The sequence below is a fragment of the Echiichthys vipera genome, assembly GCF_963691815.1.
Source record: "Echiichthys vipera genome assembly, chromosome: X".
Classification (NCBI taxonomy): domain Eukaryota; kingdom Metazoa; phylum Chordata; class Actinopteri; order Perciformes; family Trachinidae; genus Echiichthys; species Echiichthys vipera.
Genome location: NC_139825.1, coordinates 19,297,355 through 19,322,140, shown reverse-complemented (window position 1 = coordinate 19,322,140; position 24,786 = coordinate 19,297,355). Strand labels below are relative to the sequence as shown.

At 42.6% G+C, this 24,786-nt stretch overlaps 1 protein-coding gene across 1 annotated transcript in view; it reads left to right on the top strand.

Annotated features, from left to right (window-relative positions):
- LOC310965081 (ras-related protein Rap-1A-like) overlaps positions 1 to 23,551 on the top strand; it is a 32,024-nt gene extending 8,473 nt beyond the window's left edge. Inside the window, exons 2-8 of the mRNA XM_083938489.1 lie at positions 511 to 598; positions 9,150 to 9,218; positions 9,502 to 9,558; positions 11,807 to 11,947; positions 16,757 to 16,900; positions 17,205 to 17,331; positions 23,492 to 23,551. Of these exons, the coding sequence (XP_083794615.1) occupies positions 542 to 598; positions 9,150 to 9,218; positions 9,502 to 9,558; positions 11,807 to 11,947; positions 16,757 to 16,900; positions 17,205 to 17,294 (558 nt within the window). The 5' untranslated portion in view covers positions 511 to 541 and the 3' untranslated portion in view covers positions 17,295 to 17,331; positions 23,492 to 23,551. The remainder of the gene's footprint in view (positions 1 to 510; positions 599 to 9,149; positions 9,219 to 9,501; positions 9,559 to 11,806; positions 11,948 to 16,756; positions 16,901 to 17,204; positions 17,332 to 23,491) is intronic.
- Positions 23,552 to 24,786: the final 1,235 nt, after the last annotated feature.

Genomic DNA, 24,786 nt, shown 5'->3' with positions numbered 1-24,786 from the left:
CCTTCGCAGTTTCCACTTCCCTCAGCTGTTTTTTTTGTCATTTGTCGAAAACACTGACACCATGTTGCTGTTTTACAACACCAAAATGAGTGAGTGACTAAAACATCTGACAGCAGGGTGTGTTTTTGTGTGTGAAGGCCAGACGATTGTGTCATTAGGAGGAATATCTGCCAAATCCATGTATCATCTCCCCTCCAGTTCCCCCTACACTCGTACACACCACAGCTGGTTTGTGTTAGAGAGGGGTCACATAGTCTTCACCTCCTCCACCCTGAAGCAGCTCCGCTTATGGGTGTTCCCTCCATTGTTGTGCTGCTTCTTGTCCATAACCTCCAGGAATGACTAGAATCCGTCCTTTCTGGAGTGGAAAAACTCAAGAGACCAGTCTTGGGAAATTCCTTTGTTTTGCTTGAAAAAGTAGATCTTGTTTATTTGTTTTGTTTTTATCCATTTTTGCACTTTCTCATTTTTGTCTCTCCCATTTTTCTTTTCCCCATTCGTCCAGTGCAGACTGTTGGCTGTCCGGTGAAGCAAACCCGCCATGCGTGAATACAAGCTAGTGGTGTTAGGCTCTGGAGGTGTGGGCAAGTCCGCTCTGGTGAGTATTCCCTCCTGAGCCCCTTGCTGCCCCTGCTCACTCTGCAGTGTGTTTCCTTAAGAGTTTGTAGGACCATCATTTAAACTGCAAAACATTTTGCTTGAGAAAGCTAAGTTGCAAATAATTGAAGGCATTTTAGTCACAGGGAGTCACAAGCCCACATATGAAACTGTCTGTGTTCCTCTTTCCTCATTCATAAACTTCTATTTAGCTTTTACTGTAACTGTTTATAGGTAACATGCTTGTGTTTCCTGCTACATTTCTGTAGCCCTGTGCAATCCAGTATTGTTCTTTTATTTTAAATCCATTTTTCAAGGAGTGCAAGATTTTCCAATTTCAGGTTTGCCATTGGTTATATGTGGAGATCATTTTCTTGTTTTACCATTTTTATAAAGAACAGACAACACCCCTTGAACTTTTATGCATTTTGTTGTCATTACAAGGTTGTAAGGAGACCATGAATGTCTGTGAAATGTTGCATGTCCTGCTTAGCTAACTTGGACCAAGTGTCGAAGTCGGGTTAATCTCTCAAACTGGCAGACTGACATGTTTTGACCTTAAGACATTATAAGGTGAAGTGTGTGTACGTGTACACTGGAGATCAGCATCAGAGAACATTACTAGTGGATTTATTCTAAAAAATTGTTATTTTTGGTTTTTCAAAACTTGATAGATTATCCATCTATAGCAGTCCTAGCATGTTTTTTTTTTTAAATAATCAAGGCACTTCAACAAAAACCTTTATTTTGTGAAAAAGACATTGCTCAAAATTAGAGAACAATAACTGTTGTGAAGTGTAGAGGCCCTTGCTTTGAATGACTTCAGCACATCTGCGCCCACAGGACATCTCTAGTTTCTCACACTGCTCTGGTTTGATCTTGGTCCATTCTTCTTCAGTCTCTTTCACAGTTCGGTAACTGTAGTGGGTTTCTTAGGGCACACTCACACTGTCTATTCATACTGTTCCCCGTGCTTTAGGGTACTTGTCCCCCCGCGCCCCAGGCTTGCACTCACACTACCTGGGCCTTGCACGAATGCTTTGTTGCTTGCCTATACGTCATCACGCCGTCACACGCATTGATTGACGTCATCCCGATGCATCGCTTTGTTTACAAATCTTTCCATAGACCTCGGAGTCTTGTCCAACTGTTTTGAATATTTTCATCTGACCAAATCTGCAGTAAACATTCCACCTTCGCATCAAACCAACGTGAGCCTTTTGCCGCCATTGTTTTAAATGTCCGTGCATGGTCCGTCCTTTTTTTCTCTGTCCGAACAGGCGCACATAAAATGACGTCCGAACCGCCGTAGGCCTCGTGCTCGTACATGTACAAAAGTGCTTTACAAAAGCCCACCTCTTCCAAACGGGCCGTGACCAGCACGCGTTCACACTGGTCAAACAAACTACACTTTAGCCGTGAAACATGCTTGGGCACGGTACGGATGGACAGTGTGAGTGCTCCCTTAGACATTACGTTGTCGCCAGGGATTTTCCAGGGATTCTCTATGGGGTTTAGATCTGGACTCTGGGCTGGCCATTTCATTGTTTCATTATTCTTTGCTTCAAGGAACTGCTTAACCTGTTTTGCAGTCTGACAGGGGGCATTATCTTGCATGAAAATTGCAGCTGATTTGGAGAGAATTGCAGTGAAGCCCCCAAAGCAATTTCAGTCAACGCAACTGGACGTCATTTTTCTAGGAAGATGTTTTCCCTCTCATCCAAGAGGCTTCATCAGTTCATGTACGCATCTGACCAGGCTGGGACTGGTCCAACTAACTGGTGTGGAGATCCAGTTATTTAACCTCTCACAAGGCCGATGATGTCACTGGAACCCTTTGTGCTCCTAGTGCCAACGACCGCAGTTAGAGTTGCAGTCATTGGTGGGAAGTTGGTTTGGACTTTGTTAGTGCTTTATTGAGTCTTAACGACAGTTGTTGGAGTCACAGGAGGCCATGTGTGAACAGTTGTTGTTTGAGGTTAGATTGTTGAATCTCCTGGGAAGGGATGAAAGGGCAGCACTGTAAATTGGAGATAAGTTGTGTCTCAGACCTCCTACTCTGTTTAGTTTTCAATTCAAGATTCAAGATTCAAGAAGCTTTATTTATCCAGAGGGAAATTATTTTGCAACAGTTTCAATACAAAGGTGGGAAAGGATCAGAGTAACAATAAGCATAAACGTAAATCAAAACAAAGCTAACATCAGATAAATCAAGCAATGAACTAAGTGTGACAGAGTGCAACAGACATCGTGGTTAAGCGTAGGTATATACAATATACAACAATACGCACTGTTCAGTTTAGCAGCAGATTGAAATGAAATAAGTACAAACTAAATAAGTGAGAAGGAGCGATAAGTTATAAGTGTTAAAAATGTTAAAAATGTAGCAGCATTTCCTACAGAACTAAGTGACAGTATGGCACAGTGGAGTGTAGCAGCATTTCGAACTTAAGTAAATTACAGTAAACCACAGTGAAATGTAGCAGCATGTCCTAAAGCACAGTAAGTGTATCAGCAGATAGTTACAGTACCATTAATAAATAAATAAAGTGATGGAGTGGTGATATAAAGAGACAGTCTAGTATAGCAGCATTATTTACTGAAGTAAGTGACAGTACAACTGAATAAAGTGGTGCAGTGATGGTATAAAGTGACAAAGTGACATTTTCTCAGGATACAGTGTCTCTACTGTTCCTTACCTGACCGGGGGGAGATGAATTATAAAGTTTGATGGCCGCCGGAAGAAAAGACTTCCTCCGGCGTTCAGTATTACACCGGGGGAGAATGAGTCTGTGGCTGAATGTGCTTCTGCTGGAGGTCAGCAGATGGTGGAGAGGGTGAGAGTTGTTGTCCAGGATGCTGTGCAGTTTAGACAGCATCCGCCTCTCAGACACCGCCACCAAAGAGTCCAGTGTGACCCCAGGACGGAGCCATCCTTCCTGATGATCTTACTGATCCTCTTTGCGTCTGCTGCCCTCAGTCTGCGGCCCCAGCACACAACAGCAAAGAAGATGGCACTGGCTACCACCGACTGATAGAACATCCTCAGCATGGTGTTACAAGCATTGAATGACCGGAGCCTCCTCAGGAAATAGAGACGACTCTGGCCCTTCTTGTAAACAGCCTCAGTGTTCTTGGAAAAGTCCAGTTTGTTGTCCAGGTAAACTCCAAGATATTTGTAATCCTGGACAACATCCACAGTCACGCCGTTGATGAAGATGGGTGTGGGGGCAGATTTACTCCTGCGGAAATCCACCACTAGCTCCTTAGTCTTGGTGGCGTTTAGAATCAGGTGATTAGCTGCACACCAGTCGACAAAGGAGTCCACAACGCCCGTGTACTCCTCCTCCTTCCCCTCACTGACACAGCCAACAATTGCAGAATCGTCAGCAAACTTCTGCAGGTGGCAGGACTCAGAGAGGAACTGAAAGTCTGAGGTGTACAGGGTGAACAGAAATGGGGAAAGAACAGTACCCTGTGGAGCTCCAGTGCTGCTGACCACAGTGTCAGACACTCCGTCCTGCAGTCTGACATACTGTGGTCGACCCGTCAAGTAATCCGTAATCCAGGAAACCAGGGGAGGGTCCATCTGCATCGTCGTCAGCTTCCGTCCCAGCAGAGCAGGCCGGATTGTATTGAATGCACTGGAGAAGTCCATGAACAAGATTCTCAGTGTGGTCCCCGCTCTGTCCAGGTGGGCGCAGGCATGGTTGAGCAGGAAGATGATAGCATCCTCCACACCTAGTCTCGGCTGGTAGGCAAACTGTAGAGGGTCCAGTGATGAGCTGACCAGGGGCAGAAGAAGTGAAAGGACCAGCCTCTCCAGGGACTTCATCAGGTGCGACGTCAGCGCCAACGGTCTGTAGTCTTCAGAGCTGCTGGGACGCACCTTCTTTGGTACTGGTACCAGGCAGGATGTCTTCCACAGCACAGGGACCTTCTCGAGACTCAGGCTGAGGTTATAGATGTACTGCAGGACTCCACACAGCTGGATCGCACATGTTTTGAGTACCCTCGGGCTGACACCGTTGGGACCTGCTGCCTTGCCTGGGCGGAGTCTGCACAGCTCCTTCCTCACCTGCTCTGCAGTGAAGGTCTGTCTGCTGTGTGTGTTGGTGGGGGTGGAGAGAGGTGATGGCGGGGGGGAGGGGACAGGTATGGCAAAATCAGGAAGGAATTGAGGGGGAGGTGTCAGCAGGGTTGGAGGTTTGGAGGTGGGTGGTTGTGGAGGAGCCGTGGGGGGGTGGTCCAGAGCCCTTTCATCAAATCTGTTGAAGAACAGATTTAGCTCATTGGCACGTTCAGTACCACCTCCTACTGTCTGGCTACCAGATGGTTTGTAGCCAGTGATGCTCCTCATGCCGCTCCACACGTCCTTTAAGTTGTTCTGCTGGAGTTTGTGCTCCAGCTTCCTCCTGTAGGTGTCTTTGCCCTGTTGGATCCTCTCCTTCAGCTCCCTCTGGACATGCCTCATCTGCTCTCTGTCCCCTTCTCTGAAGGCCCTCTTCTTCGCATTCAGCAGGACCTTGATGTCTCTGGTGACCCACAGCTTGTTATTTGGGAAACAGCGTACAGTCACTGTAGAAACAACGCTGTCCACACAGAAATTGATGTATCCTGTTATGCAGTCCGTGAGATCATCAAGGTCCTCCCCACGTGAATTACAGAGCAAATCCCAGTCTGTGAGTTCAAAGCAGCCCTGTAGAGCTTCATCAGTCTCCTGTGACCATCTCCTCACAGTCCTGGTGGTCACAGGAAGCCGCTGGACTTGGGGCTTATAAAGGGGCTGCAGGTGGATGATGTTGTGGTCTGATCTTCCAAGAGGAGGAAGGGCAGTGGAGCTGTAAGCCTCCTTAACATTAGCATACAGCAGGTCCAGTGTCTTGTTTTCCCTGGTGGGACAGTCCACAAACTATTTGAAAGTGGGCAGTGTTGCAGCCAGAGTGATGTGGCTGAAGTCCCCAGATATTGCAATGAATGCATCTGGGTGTGTGAAGTCCCGCGATGACGGTGTGGATGACGTCACTTGCGCGCGCCGCGTTTGCAGTCGGAGGAATGTAAATAACCAGAACGATCACGTGTGAAAACTCCCTCGGCAGGTAGTATGGCCGAAGACTCACGGCAAGCAGCTCAATGTCCGGGCTACACACACGCTCCTTTACAGTAACGTGTCCAGGATGACACCACTTGTTGTTAATAAGAATAGCAAGTCCCCCACCTTTCCTCTTGCCACTCTCACGGTGACTCCTCTCCGCCCGAACAGTCTGAAAGCCGTCCACAGTTACGTTAGAGTCTGGGATGTCCTCGTGGAGCCACGTCTCCGTGAAACACAGCACACTGCTCACACGATACATCCACTGAGTCTTCACCAGGCCCGCCAGCTCGTCCATCTTATTAGCCAGCGACCTCACGTTCCCCATGGTGATGGAAGGGAGAGATGGTTTATATCTCCTCTTCTTTTCCCGTTGTTTACGTCCAGCCTTACATCCCCTGTACTTTCTCCTCAGTTCTGTGGGGATTTCAGGCCTCTCCCGCCATTAGCGCCGTTGGTGCTAGCGACAACAGCTGTTCACGGGTGTAAACAATGGAGCCGCCGCATTGTTGTGTCCAGACGGAGACGCGGTCGGCAAAAATAGTCCCAAGAATGAGACAAACGGACAAAAAAAGTGTAAGAAAGTTGGCGAACATAGTTGGCTAAGGTTAGCACGACGACTTACAGGAATGTGATGGTTTCTCTACTTTTGCATAGATGGCTTCTTTTACTCCTTTCTTACCATCTGTCCTCTCTATCCAGGATTTGGACATTGTTGTCATCAAAGGAGTGGGCTTTCTCCTTGAGATGTTAGTGGACAGCAGAGTCCAGGCCTGAGGAGTTAGCTCTCCTGTGTTGGGCCATGCGTTAATGTTAGTGGTTGTTTTGTTTCTCCAATGTAGAGATCTTTGTATTCCTTGTTGCATTGGACAGCATAAACCAGATGGCTTTTGTGGGTGTGTGGTGTTCTGTTCTTGGGATGTACTAGTATCTGTCTGAGTGTGTAACTGGTTTTGAAGCACACAGGGATGCAGTGTTTATTGAAGACCCTCCTGAGTTTCTCTGATACCTCAGCCACATACGGAATGACTATGTTGTTTCTCTTGTTTTCTTTTTCTTTCTCAACCACTTTGGTTTTCTTTCTGGAAGCAGCTGCCGTTTTCACAAAGGTCCAGTTGGGGTAGCTACAAGTTGGGAGGGTGCCTCTAAGGTGTTTCCGTTCTTCCCCTTGGGCCTGTGAGCTGGTGGGTACGTTATCAGCTCTGTGTTGCAGTGTTCTGATAACTCCAAGCTTGTGTTCCAGGGGGTGGTTGGAGTCAAACAGTAGATATTGATCTGTGTGAGTGGGTTTTCTGTATACCCCAATGTGGAGGCTCCTTCTCCATATGGACGTCACAGTCTAAGAAAGGCAACTGTTGTGCTTGACTTCATCTCTGGTGAACTTGATGCTTCTGTCCACAGAGTTTATATGTTTGTTGAAAGTTTTTACCTCTTTGGATTTGATTTTAACCCATGTGTCATCCACATATCTGAACCAATGGCTCGGGGTTACTGCTTTGAAGGAGTTCAAAACCTTGTACTCTACCTCCTCCATGTATAGATTTGCCACAGTAGGGGATACTGGTGAACCCATGGCACAGCTATGTTTCTGTCTGTCACAAGTGCCAAAGAAAAAGAAAACAAGAGAAACAACATAGTCATTCCGTTTGTGGCTGAGGTATCAGAGAAACTCAGGAGGATCTTCAACAAACACTGCATCCCTGATTATTTCAAACCCAGTAACACACTCAGACAGATACTAGTACATCTCCAGGACAGAACACCACACACACACAAAAGCAATCTGGTTTATGCTGTCCAATGCAACGAGGAATGCAAAGATCTCTAAATTGGAAAAACAAAACAACCACTGCATAAACACATGGCCAGACACAGGAGAGCTAACTCCTCAGGCCTGGACTCTGCTGTCCACTTACATCTCAAGGAGAAAGCCCACTCCTTTGATGACAGCAATGTCCAAATCCTGAACAGGGAGGACAGATGGTTTGAAAGAGAAGTAAAAGAAGCCATCTATGCAAAAGTAGAGAAACCATTGCTAAACAGAGGAGGAGGTCTGAGACACCACTTATCTCCAATTTATAATGCTGCCCTTTCATCCCTTCCCAGGAGATTCAACAATCTAACCTCAAAGAACAACTGTTCACAAATGGCCTCCTGTGACTCCAACAACTGTCGTTAAGACTCAATAGAGCACTAACAAAGTCCAAACCAACTTCCCATCAATGACTGCCACTCTAACGACGGTCGTTGGCACTTGGAGCACAAAGGGTTCCAGTGACATCATCTGCCTTGTGAGAGGTTAAATAACTGGATCTCCACACCAGTTAGTTGGACCAGTCCCAGCCTGGTCAGATGCGTACATGAACTGATGAAGCCTCTTTTATGAGAGGTGAAACGTCTTCCTAGACAAATAACCAAGTCCAGTTGCTTTTGACTGAAATTGCTTTGGGGATAACGATGACCTGGACAAATGAGAACATTCACAGGCTATTGCAGACAAGGTATTACATGTTGCTGAAGGAGGTTTACAGAAACATTTGCATTCACCCTGCCATGTAGCTGAACAAGAGGCCCAACTCCTGCTGCAGAAAACATCCCCCCAACCGTGATGCTTCCTTGTCCAAATTTAACTGACTTCTTTATACACTTTGTGTTCAGTCTTTTCCCAGTCCTAGGCCGAACATAATGTTTCCCATCAGACACAAATAAATTGAATCTACTCTCATCACTGAAGTCACTCTGGACCAGTTCTCCTCTGTCCACACAACATTCTTCAAAGTCTTAAACGGTGAGACACAGAGACAGATTCTTGCCTTGTTCAGAACTGAACCGGTGAGCAACTCCAGCAGTGTTGAACTGATTCCCCATTGAGAAACTTTGCATAATCCTCTCGTACACTTGTTTTACGTGGACAACCGGCCTTTTCAGGGGACCTAAATTAATCTGTTTCTTTGGTAAAGTTTCAATATTCTTGAAATCACATGTGGACAACCTGCTGTCTCAGGGTTTCAGCCACCTTAGAGCAGCTCGCTATATTTGAAAGTAACCAGGAGAGCTGCAGATAAATAGGGTGTCCAATAATTACGTAAATTGTCACCAAATACCAGATTAACACGAATAACTTGGAGGTAACTGAAAGTGTTCTTTAATTTTGCTCACTCCTTTTTTCACAAATAAAGGTTTTTGTTGAGGTGCTTTTGTTATTTAAAAAAAAAATCAATATTTCAGAATAATTCAAGTATTAATAGTTTGTTTTCTAATTTTGATATCAAGTGTAAGTTTTCTTGCATCCTGATCTGACTGGCAACATCATGAACATCCTCTTCTTCAATGCCCCAGCCGAGTTCTTATGAGAACACAACCAGGACACATGCTGCTTTTGCCACTCTGGATGTTTTGTTCTTGTGGCCTGGAGGTCACATTGGTCTGACGTTGGCTTGCCCTGTGTTTTCTCTTACAGACAGTTCAGTTTGTACAGGGAATCTTTGTGGAAAAATATGACCCTACAATAGAAGACTCATACAGAAAGGTGAGTGTCCCTTGAGGTGGGAGAGGGGGAGGCAGAGTGCTGGATAGGAATGAGCTGATTGTTAGCAGCTGCTCTGCAGGTTCACGTCATGATATTGTGCTCTTCATTTGTTCTCATCTAACTCCCTTCATCTTTGTTTCTCTTTCCCTCTGGCTTGTTTTTCATTTCTTTCCTTTCCTTCTCTGTCTTTTCATTGTATGCAGTATTTTAAATATGGAGCATGACATGCCTGTTGACCTGAAATTAAGTTTTACATTATCTGATGCTTTTTTCTCTCTTACAGCAAGTGGAGGTAGATGGACAGCAATGTATGCTTGAAATTCTCGACACAGCAGGCACAGTAAGTGAACTCTATACCACTAGGGTCTCTGTTGATACCATGTATAAGGACCCTTGAGTCACTGTATTTAACACATTTTTGGTGGTGGAAAACTTATCTCACGCCACCATGAGGTTTACATTTGTGGTTTTGAATTAAATGTCTCAAGTCGGCAAATGTTGCAAGGATTGACCTATTTGGTGCAGACCTTCCTGTTTCTGTTTATGGATCAACTTATAATTTAACTGATTCCTTAACATTCCTTCTAGCGTCATAAGTTTCAAGTAAATATTCTCATATGCACAACAATTACAGTGGAGCAGTTTTTGCAATGAAATTCTTGTTCTCACAGCCCCTACAGCAGTGCTACTTGAAAATGGCATAAGACAAAATAGTGTAGAAGTTAGAATATAGAAATAAAACAAAATCTAATACTGGGGTTAAAAGAAGTTCAAACTTTGGTTTGTAACCAGATAACGACAGAAAAGATGTTGGCGTGCTAACACGCTAAACTAAGATGGTGAAAACAGTAAATATATAGTACCTGCTAAATTTCAGCATGTTAGCATAATGACATTGGCATTTAGCTCAAAGCGAAGTACAGCATGCTTTAGGACGCACTCACGACGGACAGTGTAAAGTAAAGTAGTCCGTGCTTTAGGGTACTTGTCCCCCCCCCCCCCCTGGCCAGGCCCGTTTGCACTCATACTGCCTGGGCCTCGCGCGAATGCTTCTTGCCTGTCCATACGTCATCACGCTGTAACACGTCACACGCATTGATCGTCGTCATCCCGATGCGTCGCTTTGTTTACAAATCTTTCCATAGACCTCGTAGTTTTTGTGCGTCTTGTCCGACTGTTTTTGAATATTTTCATCCGACCAAATCTGCAGTGAACACTCCACCTCCGCATCACACCAACGTAAACATTTCGCCGCCATTGTTTTAAATGTCCGCGCATGGTCTGTCCTTCTTTTTTCTATGTCCAAACAGGCACACATAAAATGACGTCAGAACCGCCGTAGGCCTCGTGCTCGTGCTCGTACACGTGCGCACGCTCATGCTCGTACATGTGCAAACGTGCTTTACAAAAGCCCACCTCTCCCAAACGGTCCGTGGCCGGCAAGTGGGCCGCAGCTAGGCGCGGTACGGTTGCACTCACACTTGTCAAATGAACTACACTTTAGACGTGAAACGTGCTTGGGCACAGTACGGATGGACAGTGTGAGTGCGCCCTCAGTCTTGTTCACGTAGGAGTAAGTAAGCCAGAAGAGTGTGTGTATGTTAATAGTGCAAAAAGCAACATGCATGTTCATGCTTGTTTTGAGTAGAAAATCAAAGGGTGCTGATAGTTCACACACTGCACAGTGTTGGGAGTGTGCTGTGGAAAGATTTGACAAAGAACCAGCAATTCCACTGCACTACATTTGTCACGGTGTGTACTGAACCTTAAAACAGGTCACAGCTAGGGCTGGGTATTGCCCTTTTACTATTGTTGTTGTTGTTATTATTATTATTATTATTATTATTATATTTATTATTATTATTATTATTATTACAACCTCACGATACAAAGGCCACCATACGATACATATTGCAATACATGTCGATTTTGAATAATGACAGTGTCCCTGGCTACTGATTTTCCCGATTCAATATCCTGTTCACAAGGTCCTGATTCAGTTTCCAATTTGATTTAATTCAGTATTGTGTTGATTAGGGATATTGCAGTTAAAAAACTTTCTCAGAGAACTAACGCTGTAAATTGTTCGAAATACCTGGTGCATTATTACAATATTAATGTTTACATTAAGAATTGACCTCATTACATCAATATAGTCTTTTGTTTAACATAAACACACTGCAATGGTCAACGCAATAAAGGGCAAACTCTACAGCCAGCGAGTATTTATCTTGAGGTCAGAGGTCAAGGGACCCCCTTTGAAATTGACCATGCCAGTTATTCTCTCTCCAAAATCTAGCCTAACTTTTGAGCGTTATTTAACCTCCTTCCCGACAAGCTAGAATGGCTGGTACCAGTGGATTCCTTAGGTCTTATATTTTCATATAATACAATAAATAAATCATTTTTAATATTTCTTTTTATGAATCCATATAGGAACATTCAAATGAAGATTGATTTTAATTGGAGAACATTGTGATTTCCTGTTATACGAAATGGACTTTTCCAATAATAGTTTATAAAATGCCAGAGAACATATGACAGAGTTCATGGACGGTCTTTCCTCTATTTATTTTTTTTCTTTATAGGAGCAGTTCACAGCAATGAGGGACTTGTACATGAAGAACGGCCAAGGGTTTGCCCTGGTATACTCCATCACAGCACAGTCCACCTTCAACGACCTCCAGGACCTGAGAGAACAGATTCTACGAGTAAAGGACACAGAGGATGTAAGTTCTCTTTTACATTTTTCACAGAACCTTTTCTCCTCTTTAATTTTTGTTTCATATCATGGTTGAATGGCTCGTAGACACACAGATAATGGAAATAGTACAGATAGGTTACAAGCTTCCCACTTCTGTGTTCTCAGTCGCCTACATTTGTTTTCGAGACCTGATTGCACTGTTGCTATGGATACCATTCAACACTGTAATCGCTGCATATTATGCCAGTAATTACAAATTTGTATTGCCTCGACATAATTCACATGGTGTCACACGGTGGTGTTGTCTGTGAAGACTATAATAAAGCATTTGTAACTTGTAACTGTATGTAGCCTTGCATTAACTAATATTAATGTCACACAGGTCTCTGTGGTTTGATTACTTGGACAACCGGGTTTAACATGGACACAGAGTCAACGTGCCCACTAATCTAAGAGACTGAAAAATGGGCGGAATGTCTTTGTCTCTCTAATGGATGTTCAACTCTGTCGTCTTGGTTTTGTACATGCATGCAATGTGGTTTTCCCTCCAAGTCTGCCCCCTCAGCTTGGCTCCGAAACCATGCAAATAAAAGAGGATGTGCCATGTCATTATTTTCCTGGTTTGCTGTTTGCTCTGAGCACATTTCAATTTTTCTGTATCTCTGGTAAATTGTGAGGCTGCAGAGTGAGTAAGCCCTCATCCCCTCTCTGGTGGGGCAGAGAGGGGATGCCCTTTTTTGGTGATCTCTGGAGGGAATGAATGTTACCATAACCCCATCTCTCTCACTCTTTCCTTCCCTCGCTCTCTCCCTGTTAACCACCTAAAGAGCCCCTCTGCAGCCTGGTGCAGTAGTTTTATTAGTCCATCTTTTTGTTAGTCTTGCTCCGCTTCTTCTATATCTGTGGCACCATACTCCTATTGCTCTGTGCCTCCCCCTTCTCTATGGTCTACCTTGTGGTCTTACTGTGGTCTGGCACACTGTTGGGGTGATTGGACTGTCAGAGATGATGTGCAAGGAAAGCCTCAGCTCATCAAAAACACACTGGATTGTAAGGCTGTGGTACCTCATTAGAGCCTATGTGGTTAGGGAACTGAGGTTAGCCTCAGGCTAACAGATGGATTGCAGGATTGGTGGCTCCTCAACGTGCAAGAAAACAGTTGACGTCTCTTTTCATCTCTATCTGTGTTTCCACTAAATATATCCCCAGTTTGTGCTTATCTGAGTATTACGGCCACTCTGTCAGCTATCAGTCTACTGGTGATTTAAGCCATTACCTATGATGACTGTGACATCTGTTTATCTCTCTTTGCCCCTTGCAAGAATGCAGGACCAAAGGAAATGTTTAACATCTTTTCTTTTCTGTTTTCCATCCAAGAGGATAGATTTTGAATTTGGAAAAAGCTTTCAAGCTATTACTAAAGAAGACATTCTAGTTGCTGCTGCAGCTGTTCTCATTCTCAGCTCTTCCATGCACCATTTACTGCAATGTCGACAAAATGTACTATGAATGTAAGTTGAACACAGTAGGGCCAATTCCATCTACTTAAAAAAGTCGTTAGGAGAGAAAAATAAAGTGGGTGAGCAGTCACCAGTGTATTAAAAGCTCACTCCCATTACTTCCTACAGTTGTTATGTAAGAGAGGTCTTATGACTTTTCCGGGCCATCTCCGTCTCTGCTTGTGTGACTCGGATGGCACTAATGCCTGACTCCATGCTTGTGACTCACTGCTCCATTTGGGACGCCTGCCTTCATTCATTTAAGCAACTCTATTCTCCCCTGTTCTGTGTTCCCCACAATCTCTAGCATGCCATTGTGGGCGGGACAGGACCTGTCTGTAGCATGTTAATGGCGTCTGAACCGATTTTCTGTGGGCTGCTGGGATTCTTAAAGTAGGCTAAAGCTGCCTTGTGTGCTGCTTACACTGAATATTTTTTCTTCCCTGCATACCTCCATCCTACCATCCCCTCTCTCCATCCTTTTTATCCCAACTTGGCTCAGAGTTTGTGTTTGGAGGGCATACCACTGGTTCTCCCAGGACCCCTGGGAGAAATGTCGTTCAGCAGTCCAGTGCGAGGGCTTGTTTGGATATCAAACATCAAGCAGCAGCCTCCATGGGGTTAATCTAAACATTGCAGTTTCCTGACGTCTGCCCCATAGCCCAGAGAGAGCAAGAGTGAGAGAAGGAAAAAAGGATCATGGAATATACAGCCTGTGCCTTCAAAAGTATTACATTTTCTGGAGTAGCGCGGCCATACTGCTGTCAAAAACGACCTCTAAACAGTAGACTTGTGGTGGAATAAGGTCTCAAGTTTGAGCAAGTTGGCACATGTCAGGGTACTACCATGTTGCTTACAAATATGCAGTTTTTCCAGATCCACAAGACATGTTTGGGAGCCTTTTCTGGACGAGGAGAAGTGGAGCTAAGGCAGGATTTCCCATGCATGGATTTATTTGTTGCAGTCCCACCACAAATAGATTTCCCCAGCTGATATATTATTGGCGCCTGTTGTGCTGCCTGCAAAATTTTCCACTAGTTGATTTTGTCTCTTGCTTGTTAAGCTGCACCACAAACACAAATATCCTGTGAACTTGTGGAAAACTGAGACAAAATAATGAACTCAAACTTGAGTCTCTGGCTTTTTTTCTCTTGTTTGTACAGTTTTGTAGTGGGTGGTATAGTAAAGTCAAGATAAAACCCAGAATGAACGCAATCCACACAAAAGCAGACACACACACACACACACACACACACACACACACACACACACACAGTCTCACACTATCATGTAATTCCAGAGACCAGCCAGAGCGTGGAATCCAGCTGAAATGTTCGAAAACATTCAGGAAGGAAAACGATGTTATCCCGGTTGGGGCGGGGCTGCCACGACTTCCTCCGGGCCAGCATGCTCCCTAGATAGATGGTCAGGAAACAGCCGGCAGGAAGAGACGCATCCCCACACCCTGACTGCCCCGACTCTGCCCACTGTGACAGTCAGGGCTGAAGTTTTGCTAAGAATATTCTCTCTTCCTCAGAGAGTTCTTGTTTTTTTGACCTTGGTTGTTTAAACATCTGACTTGGGGCACAAAAGAAGAAGTATTGGGTATTTGGTTGATTCTCCGTTCTCAGATTAGGATTTCTTTTCTAAAGAAACAAAACCAAAAGAAACTGCATTCATTGCAAATATTGATCCTTTAATCTCTTTTGTCACTGTCGTATAACCTAAATGTTTTTTTTAGCCTTCCCACAGGGATGCATTGATTTTCATGATTGTCTGTGTGATCCTGTAATCCAGGCCTCCAATTATAGACTACTTAGCTGTTCAATTCAATTTTCAATTCAATTTTATTTATAGTGCCAAATCGTAACAAAAGTTATCTCAGGACACTTTACAGCGTAGGCATAGACCCAACAATTCCCCCGTAGAGTATTGTGGCAATGAAAACCTTCCCTATAACAGGCAGGAACGTCGGACAGACCCAGCTCTGTGGAGGACGGCCATCTGTCTTGACCGTTGGGTAGGAAGAAAAGGACAGAGAAAGAGAGAAAGACAAAGACAGAGAAAAGACAGAGAGACAGACACACTTCCAGAGATGCAAGCAGCCAATGAGTAACAGTAACTATAACAATATCTATAGTAATGTGAATATGAACCACATGTTGTGGCAGTCTACACAGCAGAACAGCAGGAACACGCACATCCAAGGCGACAGAACATGAAAATGATAATAATTATGACAATCATGATCAAAGATGAGTAGGGGCAATAGCAGCTACGATACAGCAAGACATACCACTGATAATGTTAATAATCCTGTTTCCACTCTTGTACAAAAATACAAAAATTGCCCTGCTATTATTCTCACTACCTCCCAGTCCCAACGTCCACCCTCAGTAGAGGACTCTCACAGACTTCATTGTCACCAGTGTGCTCAGCAAAGATGTAGAAGAAGAGCTAGGCTTATCGAGTTAGATCTGTTGTTCTCTTAAGGGGTAGGCGACAACCTGTATTTATTATAATTTATATAATATTCCTATGCATAGGCCATTCAAAGCCGTGTATACAGATGTAAAGCAGACAACGCAACAGCGTTTTTTCAAATCTGTTTCCATTTTTTGTATTGCATCTTGTCTTTGATATACTACTTCTCCCTTCCAGCCAGCTTTGTTTATTGGCATTTCAGCTCTGTTTTTCATGCACAATATTAAAATGCACTTTAAGCGAAACTTTTTTCCTTTGCACATTTTGTGCAAACATAAACATGTTTCTCAAGTTGTGTTGTCTCAAGTGTTCAAGTCGCATCTGAAAAATATGACTTATCTTATCCGCACTTCTGACACTAGCTCTAGTGTCACACATTGAAAACTCTACCTTACATTGACTCTCACTGTCCCTCCAAAATTGTTCTCATCTCTTTAATTCCTTCTCCTATTTCACTTTCTGCTCGAAACCTTCTTCATTGTCCTTTCTGCCGTCTAACTTTTCCTTTTCCTCTTTTAAAAAATGTCCCTCTCTGTTTGCTCCCTCTTCCCTTTTTTTCTCTGTATTTATTTTTATGGACTTACTTGTGAACCGACCGGCTTACAACTCGTAAATGTCAGACACATCTGTGTTTCATTAGCATTTTTTATTGCTTCAGATCTATTTCCTCTTTTAGGTGCGGACATTGTTATATTTTTAAATGTATTCATTTTGCCACAATGTTATATGAATTAAATATTTTAAAAGAGAAAATGCAATATTTTGATTGCATATACAAAGTCTGTTTTATTTTTATGACACGAAATGAGAAACTTATATATAACTCATATTTCCCTTTTCCTTGTCCTCAGGTGCCGATGATCCTGGTGGGGAACAAGTGCGACTTGGAGGATGAGCGTGTGGTGGGGAAGGAACAGGGTCAGAACCTGGCCAGACAGTGGAACCACTGTGCCTTTTTAGAGTCCTCTGCTAAGTCAAAGATCAACGTCCTCGATGTGAGTACACACAGAAACAAACCACTAGTAAAACTGCCCTTGTTGTAAACAACTAGTTTTTTACCAGCCACAATATTACATCTATTTTTATTTAAAAAAAAATAAAGACCAGTATGAGTTACTCAGTGCTACACCCTTGTTTAACCTACCTCTGTATAAAACAGCTGCATCAATCCATAATGATAAGGCTTCACATGATTGCTTATACGTGTCACCATGTGACCTGCCTTGTGTGAAAGAGAGATGATTTTACCACTGTTAAATCACTGACAGTTTTCTCTTTGTCTCTTTGCATCTTTCTAAGATCTTCTATGACCTGGTCAGACAGATAAATAGGAAAACACCAGTGGAAAAGAAGAAGGCGAAAAAGAAATCCAATTGTGTCCTGCTTTAAAGACCCCCCTCCAGCCCCTGCAGCAGCTCTGAGCCAGGTGTGTGTGTCTAACATTTCACAGTACATAGTGTAAGTCATAAAGGCCCAGCAGCTTACCTATTCATAAGGTTATTTTGCACAGACAGACTGTCAGGTTAATTAGTGTTACATAATAGCTTTCTGTGTCACCTTAGATGATGCTGCTTACATTAGTTATAGTTTATCATCCATCACAGTCTATTCTGTGTTTGTTTGCCTGCAGTGAAGTAAAGTCAAATTAATGTGTGTAACATGATTCATTGTCAGCAATGGTTACTGTCCCCTTTTGAGCTGTCTAAAGACCAGTTAAGACCAAAGATTTATCATGAGATGAGTTGAAACTTCCAACTGTTTGGATAAAGCCTGCCATTGGCCACCTATATCAGTTCACCTTCCCCTCCCCTTCTGCTATCTATTTTGCATGGGCACCACCCCTGAATACGGTGCTCAGCGTTGCACAAGACGATTGTGATTGGTTTAAAGAAATATAAACAGGCCACAATGATTCTACACAATTGAGTTTAAAGCAAGTAAGGAAACGTTTGTGAGGTGCAATTCAGAGAGAGACAGAGGTTCCCTCCAGAAAGATGGGGATGCATCAGATATAAGTGTGAAAATGTTACAAAAAATAAAGTTAATTTGTTTGGTCAATTTATTCCTAATGAAATTACTTCACATTAACACCTGTCTGTGATTCTTCTAACTGGACCCAGTATATGTTAATATGTTTTTTGTGTGTGTTGTTTTCCCATGTATTGGTGTTGAGCAGTGTATCTGTTCCCTCTGCTGGGTTAAGCATGTTGTCATAGGGGAATTATTCTGTGTCAACAGATCAGACATCTTTTTTTATAATTTATACATGTGGGACATGTCTTGTCACTTTCTAAAAATGACTGCAGTTGTCAACCGGTGACAACAAATAGAATTTTTTGATGGTGATTAGTTACAGATCCAGTAAATGTTTCGGGGCAGACTAAGGGCGCACTCACACTGTCCTTCCACACCGGGCTAAAACAGGTTTTACGGGTAAAGCCTGGTTCGTTTGACCATTGTGAGTGCAACTGCTCCGCGCCTAGCTGTGGCCATCTGGCCGTCCACTTCCCGTTTGAGAGAGGTGGGCTTTTGTAAAGCGTGTTTGCACATTTACGAGCACGAGCGTGCGCACGTGTACGAGCACGAGGCCTGAGGCGGCTCATTTTATGTGCGCCTGTTCAGACAAAAAAAAAAAAAAAAAGAAGACGGACCATGCGCGGACATTTAACAACAACAACAATGGCGGCGAAAGGTTCACGTTGTTGTGATGCGGAGGTGGAGTGTTTACTGCAGATATGGTCGGATGAAAATATTTAAAACAGTCGACAAGACGCACAAAAACTACGAGGTCTATGGAAAGATTTGTAAACAAAGCGACACATCGCGATGACGTCAATCAATGCGTGTGACGTGCTACGGCGTGATGACGTATGGACAGGCAAGAAGCATTTGCGCGAGGCCCTGGCATTGTGAGTACAAACGGGCTGGCCAGCGGGGGGAGAGGGAGGGGGGACAAGTACCCTAAAGCCCGGGTCGCGGTACGGGCGGACAGTGTGAGTGAGCCCTAACATCCCATGAGTCGGTCTTCAAAAGTGTGTAGTGCTTTCATTAGCATTTTTCTCGCATCCTTGTTGCTGTTGAATGAATGAGTCACTATGTGAGGGCTGGATTTAAACATGGACCTCAGCAGACTGCAGCAGCTGCAGAATACTGAGGAAATCTGGATCTGTCATCAGGTTGTTTCCCAGGAAAATCAGAATCGCTTCTTCTTTTTCATATGTTTTTCGCAGCGTTTTTTACAGTTTGGCCGGATACTAGTAATGAGGAAGTCTGAAAACAGGCACGCTCTGTAAACCAGGCTGCTTATTCTCGTCAATCCTCCTAAACCGAGAAGCTAGTCTGTTTATTTTGGACTGATATTTATTGTATGTGATGCAAAAATGAATCTTCATCCATACTAGGTGTTGGATGATTTTTAACAGTTTTTTTTTTTTTTTTTGCGCTACCATCCTAGCAGCCCTTTATGTAAACATTGGTAGATGCATTTTTTTTCGACAGTTGCAGTTTAAGATGATGCATTATATTTTAGCTGGAGGTTGGCAATGTGACCAAGATCTTCTGTCAAGATACAATACATCTACTTATATTTAAGGGGTCGGCTGATATGGGTTTTTCATTGGCTGAAGCTGATATTGAGAGAGCTGGGCTGCCAATGGCTGGTACATTATGATATCATATGGTTAAAAAAACACTTTTAAATTATATCTTGTGTAGATGAAATGAGACCAAATATTTCTACAGCATTTGTTTCGGTTTTCTAAGAAAAAATCTGCTAAGTCTGCCTTTGTAGTTATTATATTTACTCTCGGTAACAGAAGTGCTGCTTTGTTTGAAAGCAACAACACTCGTGTGTGTGTCAGTGTGTGTGTGTATAGTATCAATTCCTGGTACCTAAGCCCACGTTTCGTAGAAAGATGTTTCAACATGATATTTGTGTTTCCACTCTTACTTGAAGTGATCATTACGCAGACACTAGAAGCAGCACTGTTGTCATCTTTCTTCATGAAATAAAGCCACGCTTTGGACCGTTTCTTCCTCTCTGCCAGGACTCCTTTTTTTCCAGAGCGGAAACACATGAAATTGACATCATAGCAATGTGCAACTGTCAGAAAAACATGCCACCATAGATTAAAGGAATTGTTAAGCATGGAGGCATACAGTTCTTTAGCTAATTAATTATTGATCTGTAACAATGACCGTAGTAACTTTTAACAGATAAAGCAGTATGGAAAAATCTCAACAGGGAGACAAATTTGTTACCTCACTATTATACTCACTGTAATATTGTAAAATTTGGCCACGTGTAATTTTAGCTGCTGGTCAGGGATCACTGTGAACTCCTGATGATAAGATCTAACCCCAGTTAACCCATGCTCAACGACTTATAAAGTCACAGTAATAGTGTTTCCACCCTGACGTGGAAAGTTTCCTGTGAAAGATGAGTTTAGGTTCAGTCAGTTGAGCAAATCTTGTGAGATCTCATGATGTGTCTCCAGCCTCACATGGAGATTACAAAGCTGGGCCTCACTATTTCTAAACATTGAAGGTATAAGCCTAAAGAGGTCAGTGTCTCCTCAAAGGCATTCATGGGTTTGCACTCACATGTACACATGCACTAAAATACAGGAAGTAGTTGTGTGAAGGATAGAACCAACTTGACAGAGAAGGTGTGCCTAAGGGTTGTCATTGTCACATGTTAATATTTTAACTAAGGCCTCCACAACACTTTTTTTCTGTGGTAGTTGGCTCGTGTGTGTTGATGATATAGAAGCCTCTGTGCACAATGTTGCTGCCTGAATTTTTTAGAAGCTTCCTGATTTAGGAGGACTTCAGTAAGAGCTGTCATTTCAATGCCTGTCAACCATGTTGAAGTGTCCTAGTTGCTGACTCTTTACCATGTTTAGAGCCTGTAGCTGACCCTTTTTTATTAGAATATTTAGATATTTCTTAACAAGGATCTCAGTATCACATTGTCACATAATAATAACTATATACTCCTCTGGCAGTATATATATACACATACAGTATATATAAACAAAAAAAACCTGCAACAACCACACATGACGACATATAATATAACAAAACACGAGCATCATAAAAACATTATTCGGGAAATCGATTAAGGACGTCAAGTGCACGTTTGAGAAAGGTGTCCAGTTCAGACCATGTGGTCAGAGCTTGTTAAGCAGCTGAATGCTGCACTGGACAAAGGATGTGATGCCTCTTTTAGTCGGTATTGTGGGCATGCCTTCGAGGGTGCAGTTGATTCCCATTAAATCTGGTGTCCCTAAAGCATACAGGGCAGTTAATATCAAAACAGATGAGAAATGCATTCCATTCTAGACTGAAAGCATTAATTGTTCATTAAAAGTGTACAGATGTACCATAAGAAAGTGTGTGTTTGGTGTCTTTGTTGTTGGAAAATAAAATGGGTGTAGCTGAAAAGCTCACATTTTAAAACAGTTTTGGTCATCATACAGTCTCTTTTAACGCCGTATAACAACAGTTAACACATTTTGGGCGGTGATTCAGAGATTTTATATCTGTCTACACTTTTCATTTGCAGGGCAGGGGGAATAAAACTTTGATAATGCAGATAAAACAAGATTAGTGAAACAGACAGTACCATTGTGCTCAGGCCAGACATCAGGGTCACTAAACCACCCACTGCGTATCTCGTCTGACTCCATCTGTGTTGGTCAGTTAGAGGTCCAGTGTGTGAGAGTGGGGCCTCTGTCAGCAGGCCCTAGGGCGGTTTCTGTACCCCCCCTCCCCAGCCCTCCCTCTTTCACACGCTGGTCGGCCCAATGAACCAACACTAATGGGATTACAGACCCACTGTTCCACTGCTCACAACACACAAGCTCATACAGTGTAAGGGGGGTTACGGTGCCAGCCTCGGACAGGACATAGAGAGAGCATTAATGGGACGTTTCACTTTGTACAACATGGGCATTTTCCAGCTCGCCTGTGCCAGTTTCCATTTTGCTGACCTCATGAGCCATCTCTATGTTCACTGACAGAAATTGACAGGGAGGTGATATCTGATACTATGGTAAATTGATTCTTAAAGGCAAATTGAGTAGGATTTTCCCTAAAAATAATGTACAGTGCTCCAGACTAACTTTTTTCACTAGGAGCACTGTAACCCCCAACAGAAAATTTTAGGGACACAAGCAGAAATTTTAGGGGCACACACTGTAAATCTATAATGGATGCAGAAATTATAATGTGCGGTTTCAAATTCATTGTCACATTTTTATTGTGCACTTTTGAAGATGCAACATAGAAGGTAAAATGACAGCACCATCGCTGTCATTACAGTATAATATTAAAAAATACCGTATACTATACATTCAGAATTAGGGGTGTGGCAAGACCCTCGAGACGAGACGAGACGATACACGATATTGAGTCCACGAGAACGAGACGCAACTTAAACACTATTTTAAAACTTCAGTGTTTTCTTTACAGAGAGCTGTGGCAGTGCTGCAGGTGTCTTTGCATAGTACTTGTGTTAGCTGCGGTGTAGCTTACGGTACTCACGGAGGTAAAGTATAACTGCAGTAGTATGTATAATAGCATGGACTTGGAACATTTAATTGGAATGCTGCCATCTTTAATTGTATAACAACTTTGCTTTAACTATCACAAGTCTCAAGTCAATATGTCTGCTGTGAAAAAATCGGTTGACCTCCACCTCTGCACGCAACCTGTCAGCTGCTCTCACTGTCCACTCAAGGAGCCAGCTGGGTATGCACTTACAGGACTGTTGTCCGTGCTCTGCCCTCCTCCCCTTTACTATTGGTTAAAAAAAACCTGACGCTATTAGATCTACCTAAAAACAAAGCATTTTAATCAATTCGTTAATGCTTTTAGAATCAGTTTAATCATTAATTAGTGCACATTTTGTAATTGATTAAGATAAGGGCAGTTGATATGAACGTTAGAAAGAATCACACTAATATATTTACACACTGATCCATCATGTCATTCATGTTTTTTATGGTCATGGGTAGTGTATCTAGTTAGTTAGTAGTAGTTGCAGCCCAATTTCGGAGTATTAGCACAGACCATGTCTTTTTATACACTTATCATATAATCCCAAAATATGGAACGTGTAGCTGCTGCCTCTTGCTGGTAACAGACTCGAGGGACTCCTCCAAATCCAAGTCTTTACATTGGGGAACATTTATGCATGGCACCTAATTCTTCCATTGTTCATACATGTTTACAATTATTACTATGTCACATTGAGTGTCAATACTGCATTTTTACTACAGTCGATTGCACGTCTGTGTGTACTGGCAGAGACATCCCTCCTCTGTTGCGTGTCCTGTTTTTTGGGATTTCTTTTTAAGGGTAGTTTTTTTTTCTTATCTGAATGAAGGATGTAAGGATAGAAGGTTTTGTACACTGTACAGATTGCAAAGCCTCCTGAGGCTAATTTGTGATCTTGGGCCATATAAATACCCTCCTCCTACAGTTGTAATGTTATTCACTAGCCACTAGATAGCACTGATGGCTTGTAGAAGATGTTTTGGAAAGGCTGAACTGAGGACTTAACCACTGTGCTCTCTTTGCAGAATGCTGTAATGAAGAACTGTTGCCCTGATTGGAACGTGCCAGCATTCCAGCAGACCTACCCCACCCCCTCCCTCCATCAGCCATAAACAGTGAATCAGCTGACTGAACTGCTCCTATCAAAGACGAGGATGATCTACACCAGAGAGAGCGAGAAAGAGAGAAAGATGGAGAGAGTAAAGAGAGAGAAAAAAAGACAGTAAGAGAGAGAGACTCTGGTCTCTCACCTTCGAGGACCTTCCCCTGTCTCAGTTTCGGTGTGAACCCTGAACGGACAGTCATTTTTTGCACCAACAAACACCACAAACTTGATGATGATGATGATGATATTAATAATAATAATAATGATGATGATGATGAAGATGATAAAAGCCTCTGAAAGTTTAAAAAAAAAAAGTGTCCATGAGCTGCCTACATGGCCAGAGAGTAGGCCCCCTGATTTATAATTTTTGACAATTTAACCCAGAAAATAATGTCTAAAAAGGAAGAAAGACAAAAGTTAGAACTTGGATTCAGTATTTTTCATCTTTTGCAATATCAATATCGTATTTGAAAGACATCGAAGTTGACCTATTTTTAGTTGTATGATTATAAATATTCTTCAAAAACGAGCATGAAAAAAAATGCATCAGTTATTAAGTGTAGATGTTTTCAAGTGGAAAAGTGAGAATTTTTTTATAGCCATACACCTATTCTCCATGCCTGTCATGTCAGTGATGATAGATCAAGGTCTATAATATGTATTATTATTTTTATTATATATATTTTTTTCTTTGTTCGCCCTGTTGTTCATGGACTTCTCTTCTGCGAATATCTCTCTCTGATGTGACTTAATTTTATACTCAGTCACTGGGATTTCATAGCTCCCATAATATATTCTAATGCCATTTTTTGCATAATAATGCTTCAGAAAAAAAATGGGTCTTTTATAGAAGAAATATGGGGAAAAATAAGGATTGATTTCTATGTCTCTTGAAGCTGAAATATATTATACTAAACCAACTCTAATAATGCTTCTTGTGTTTTTCTGTCAATGATGTTCCAGCTTTTATGGATTATTAAAGTACATTTTAGTACATTTTCATTATATTGGTCAATGTATTTTTGTGAATTAAACTTTTATCCAAAGTGGATTTGACTTATTTGAGAAGCTTGAAATTAAAGGGTGTTTATTTTAAAGGGTCGCAAACATTATATGAAACAAAAATAGGAATTGCTTGAGGACATTTTCTTGGTTATGCATTGGATGACAGTATATGTAATGACCACTAGGTGTCAGTATACGAACAGGAATGTT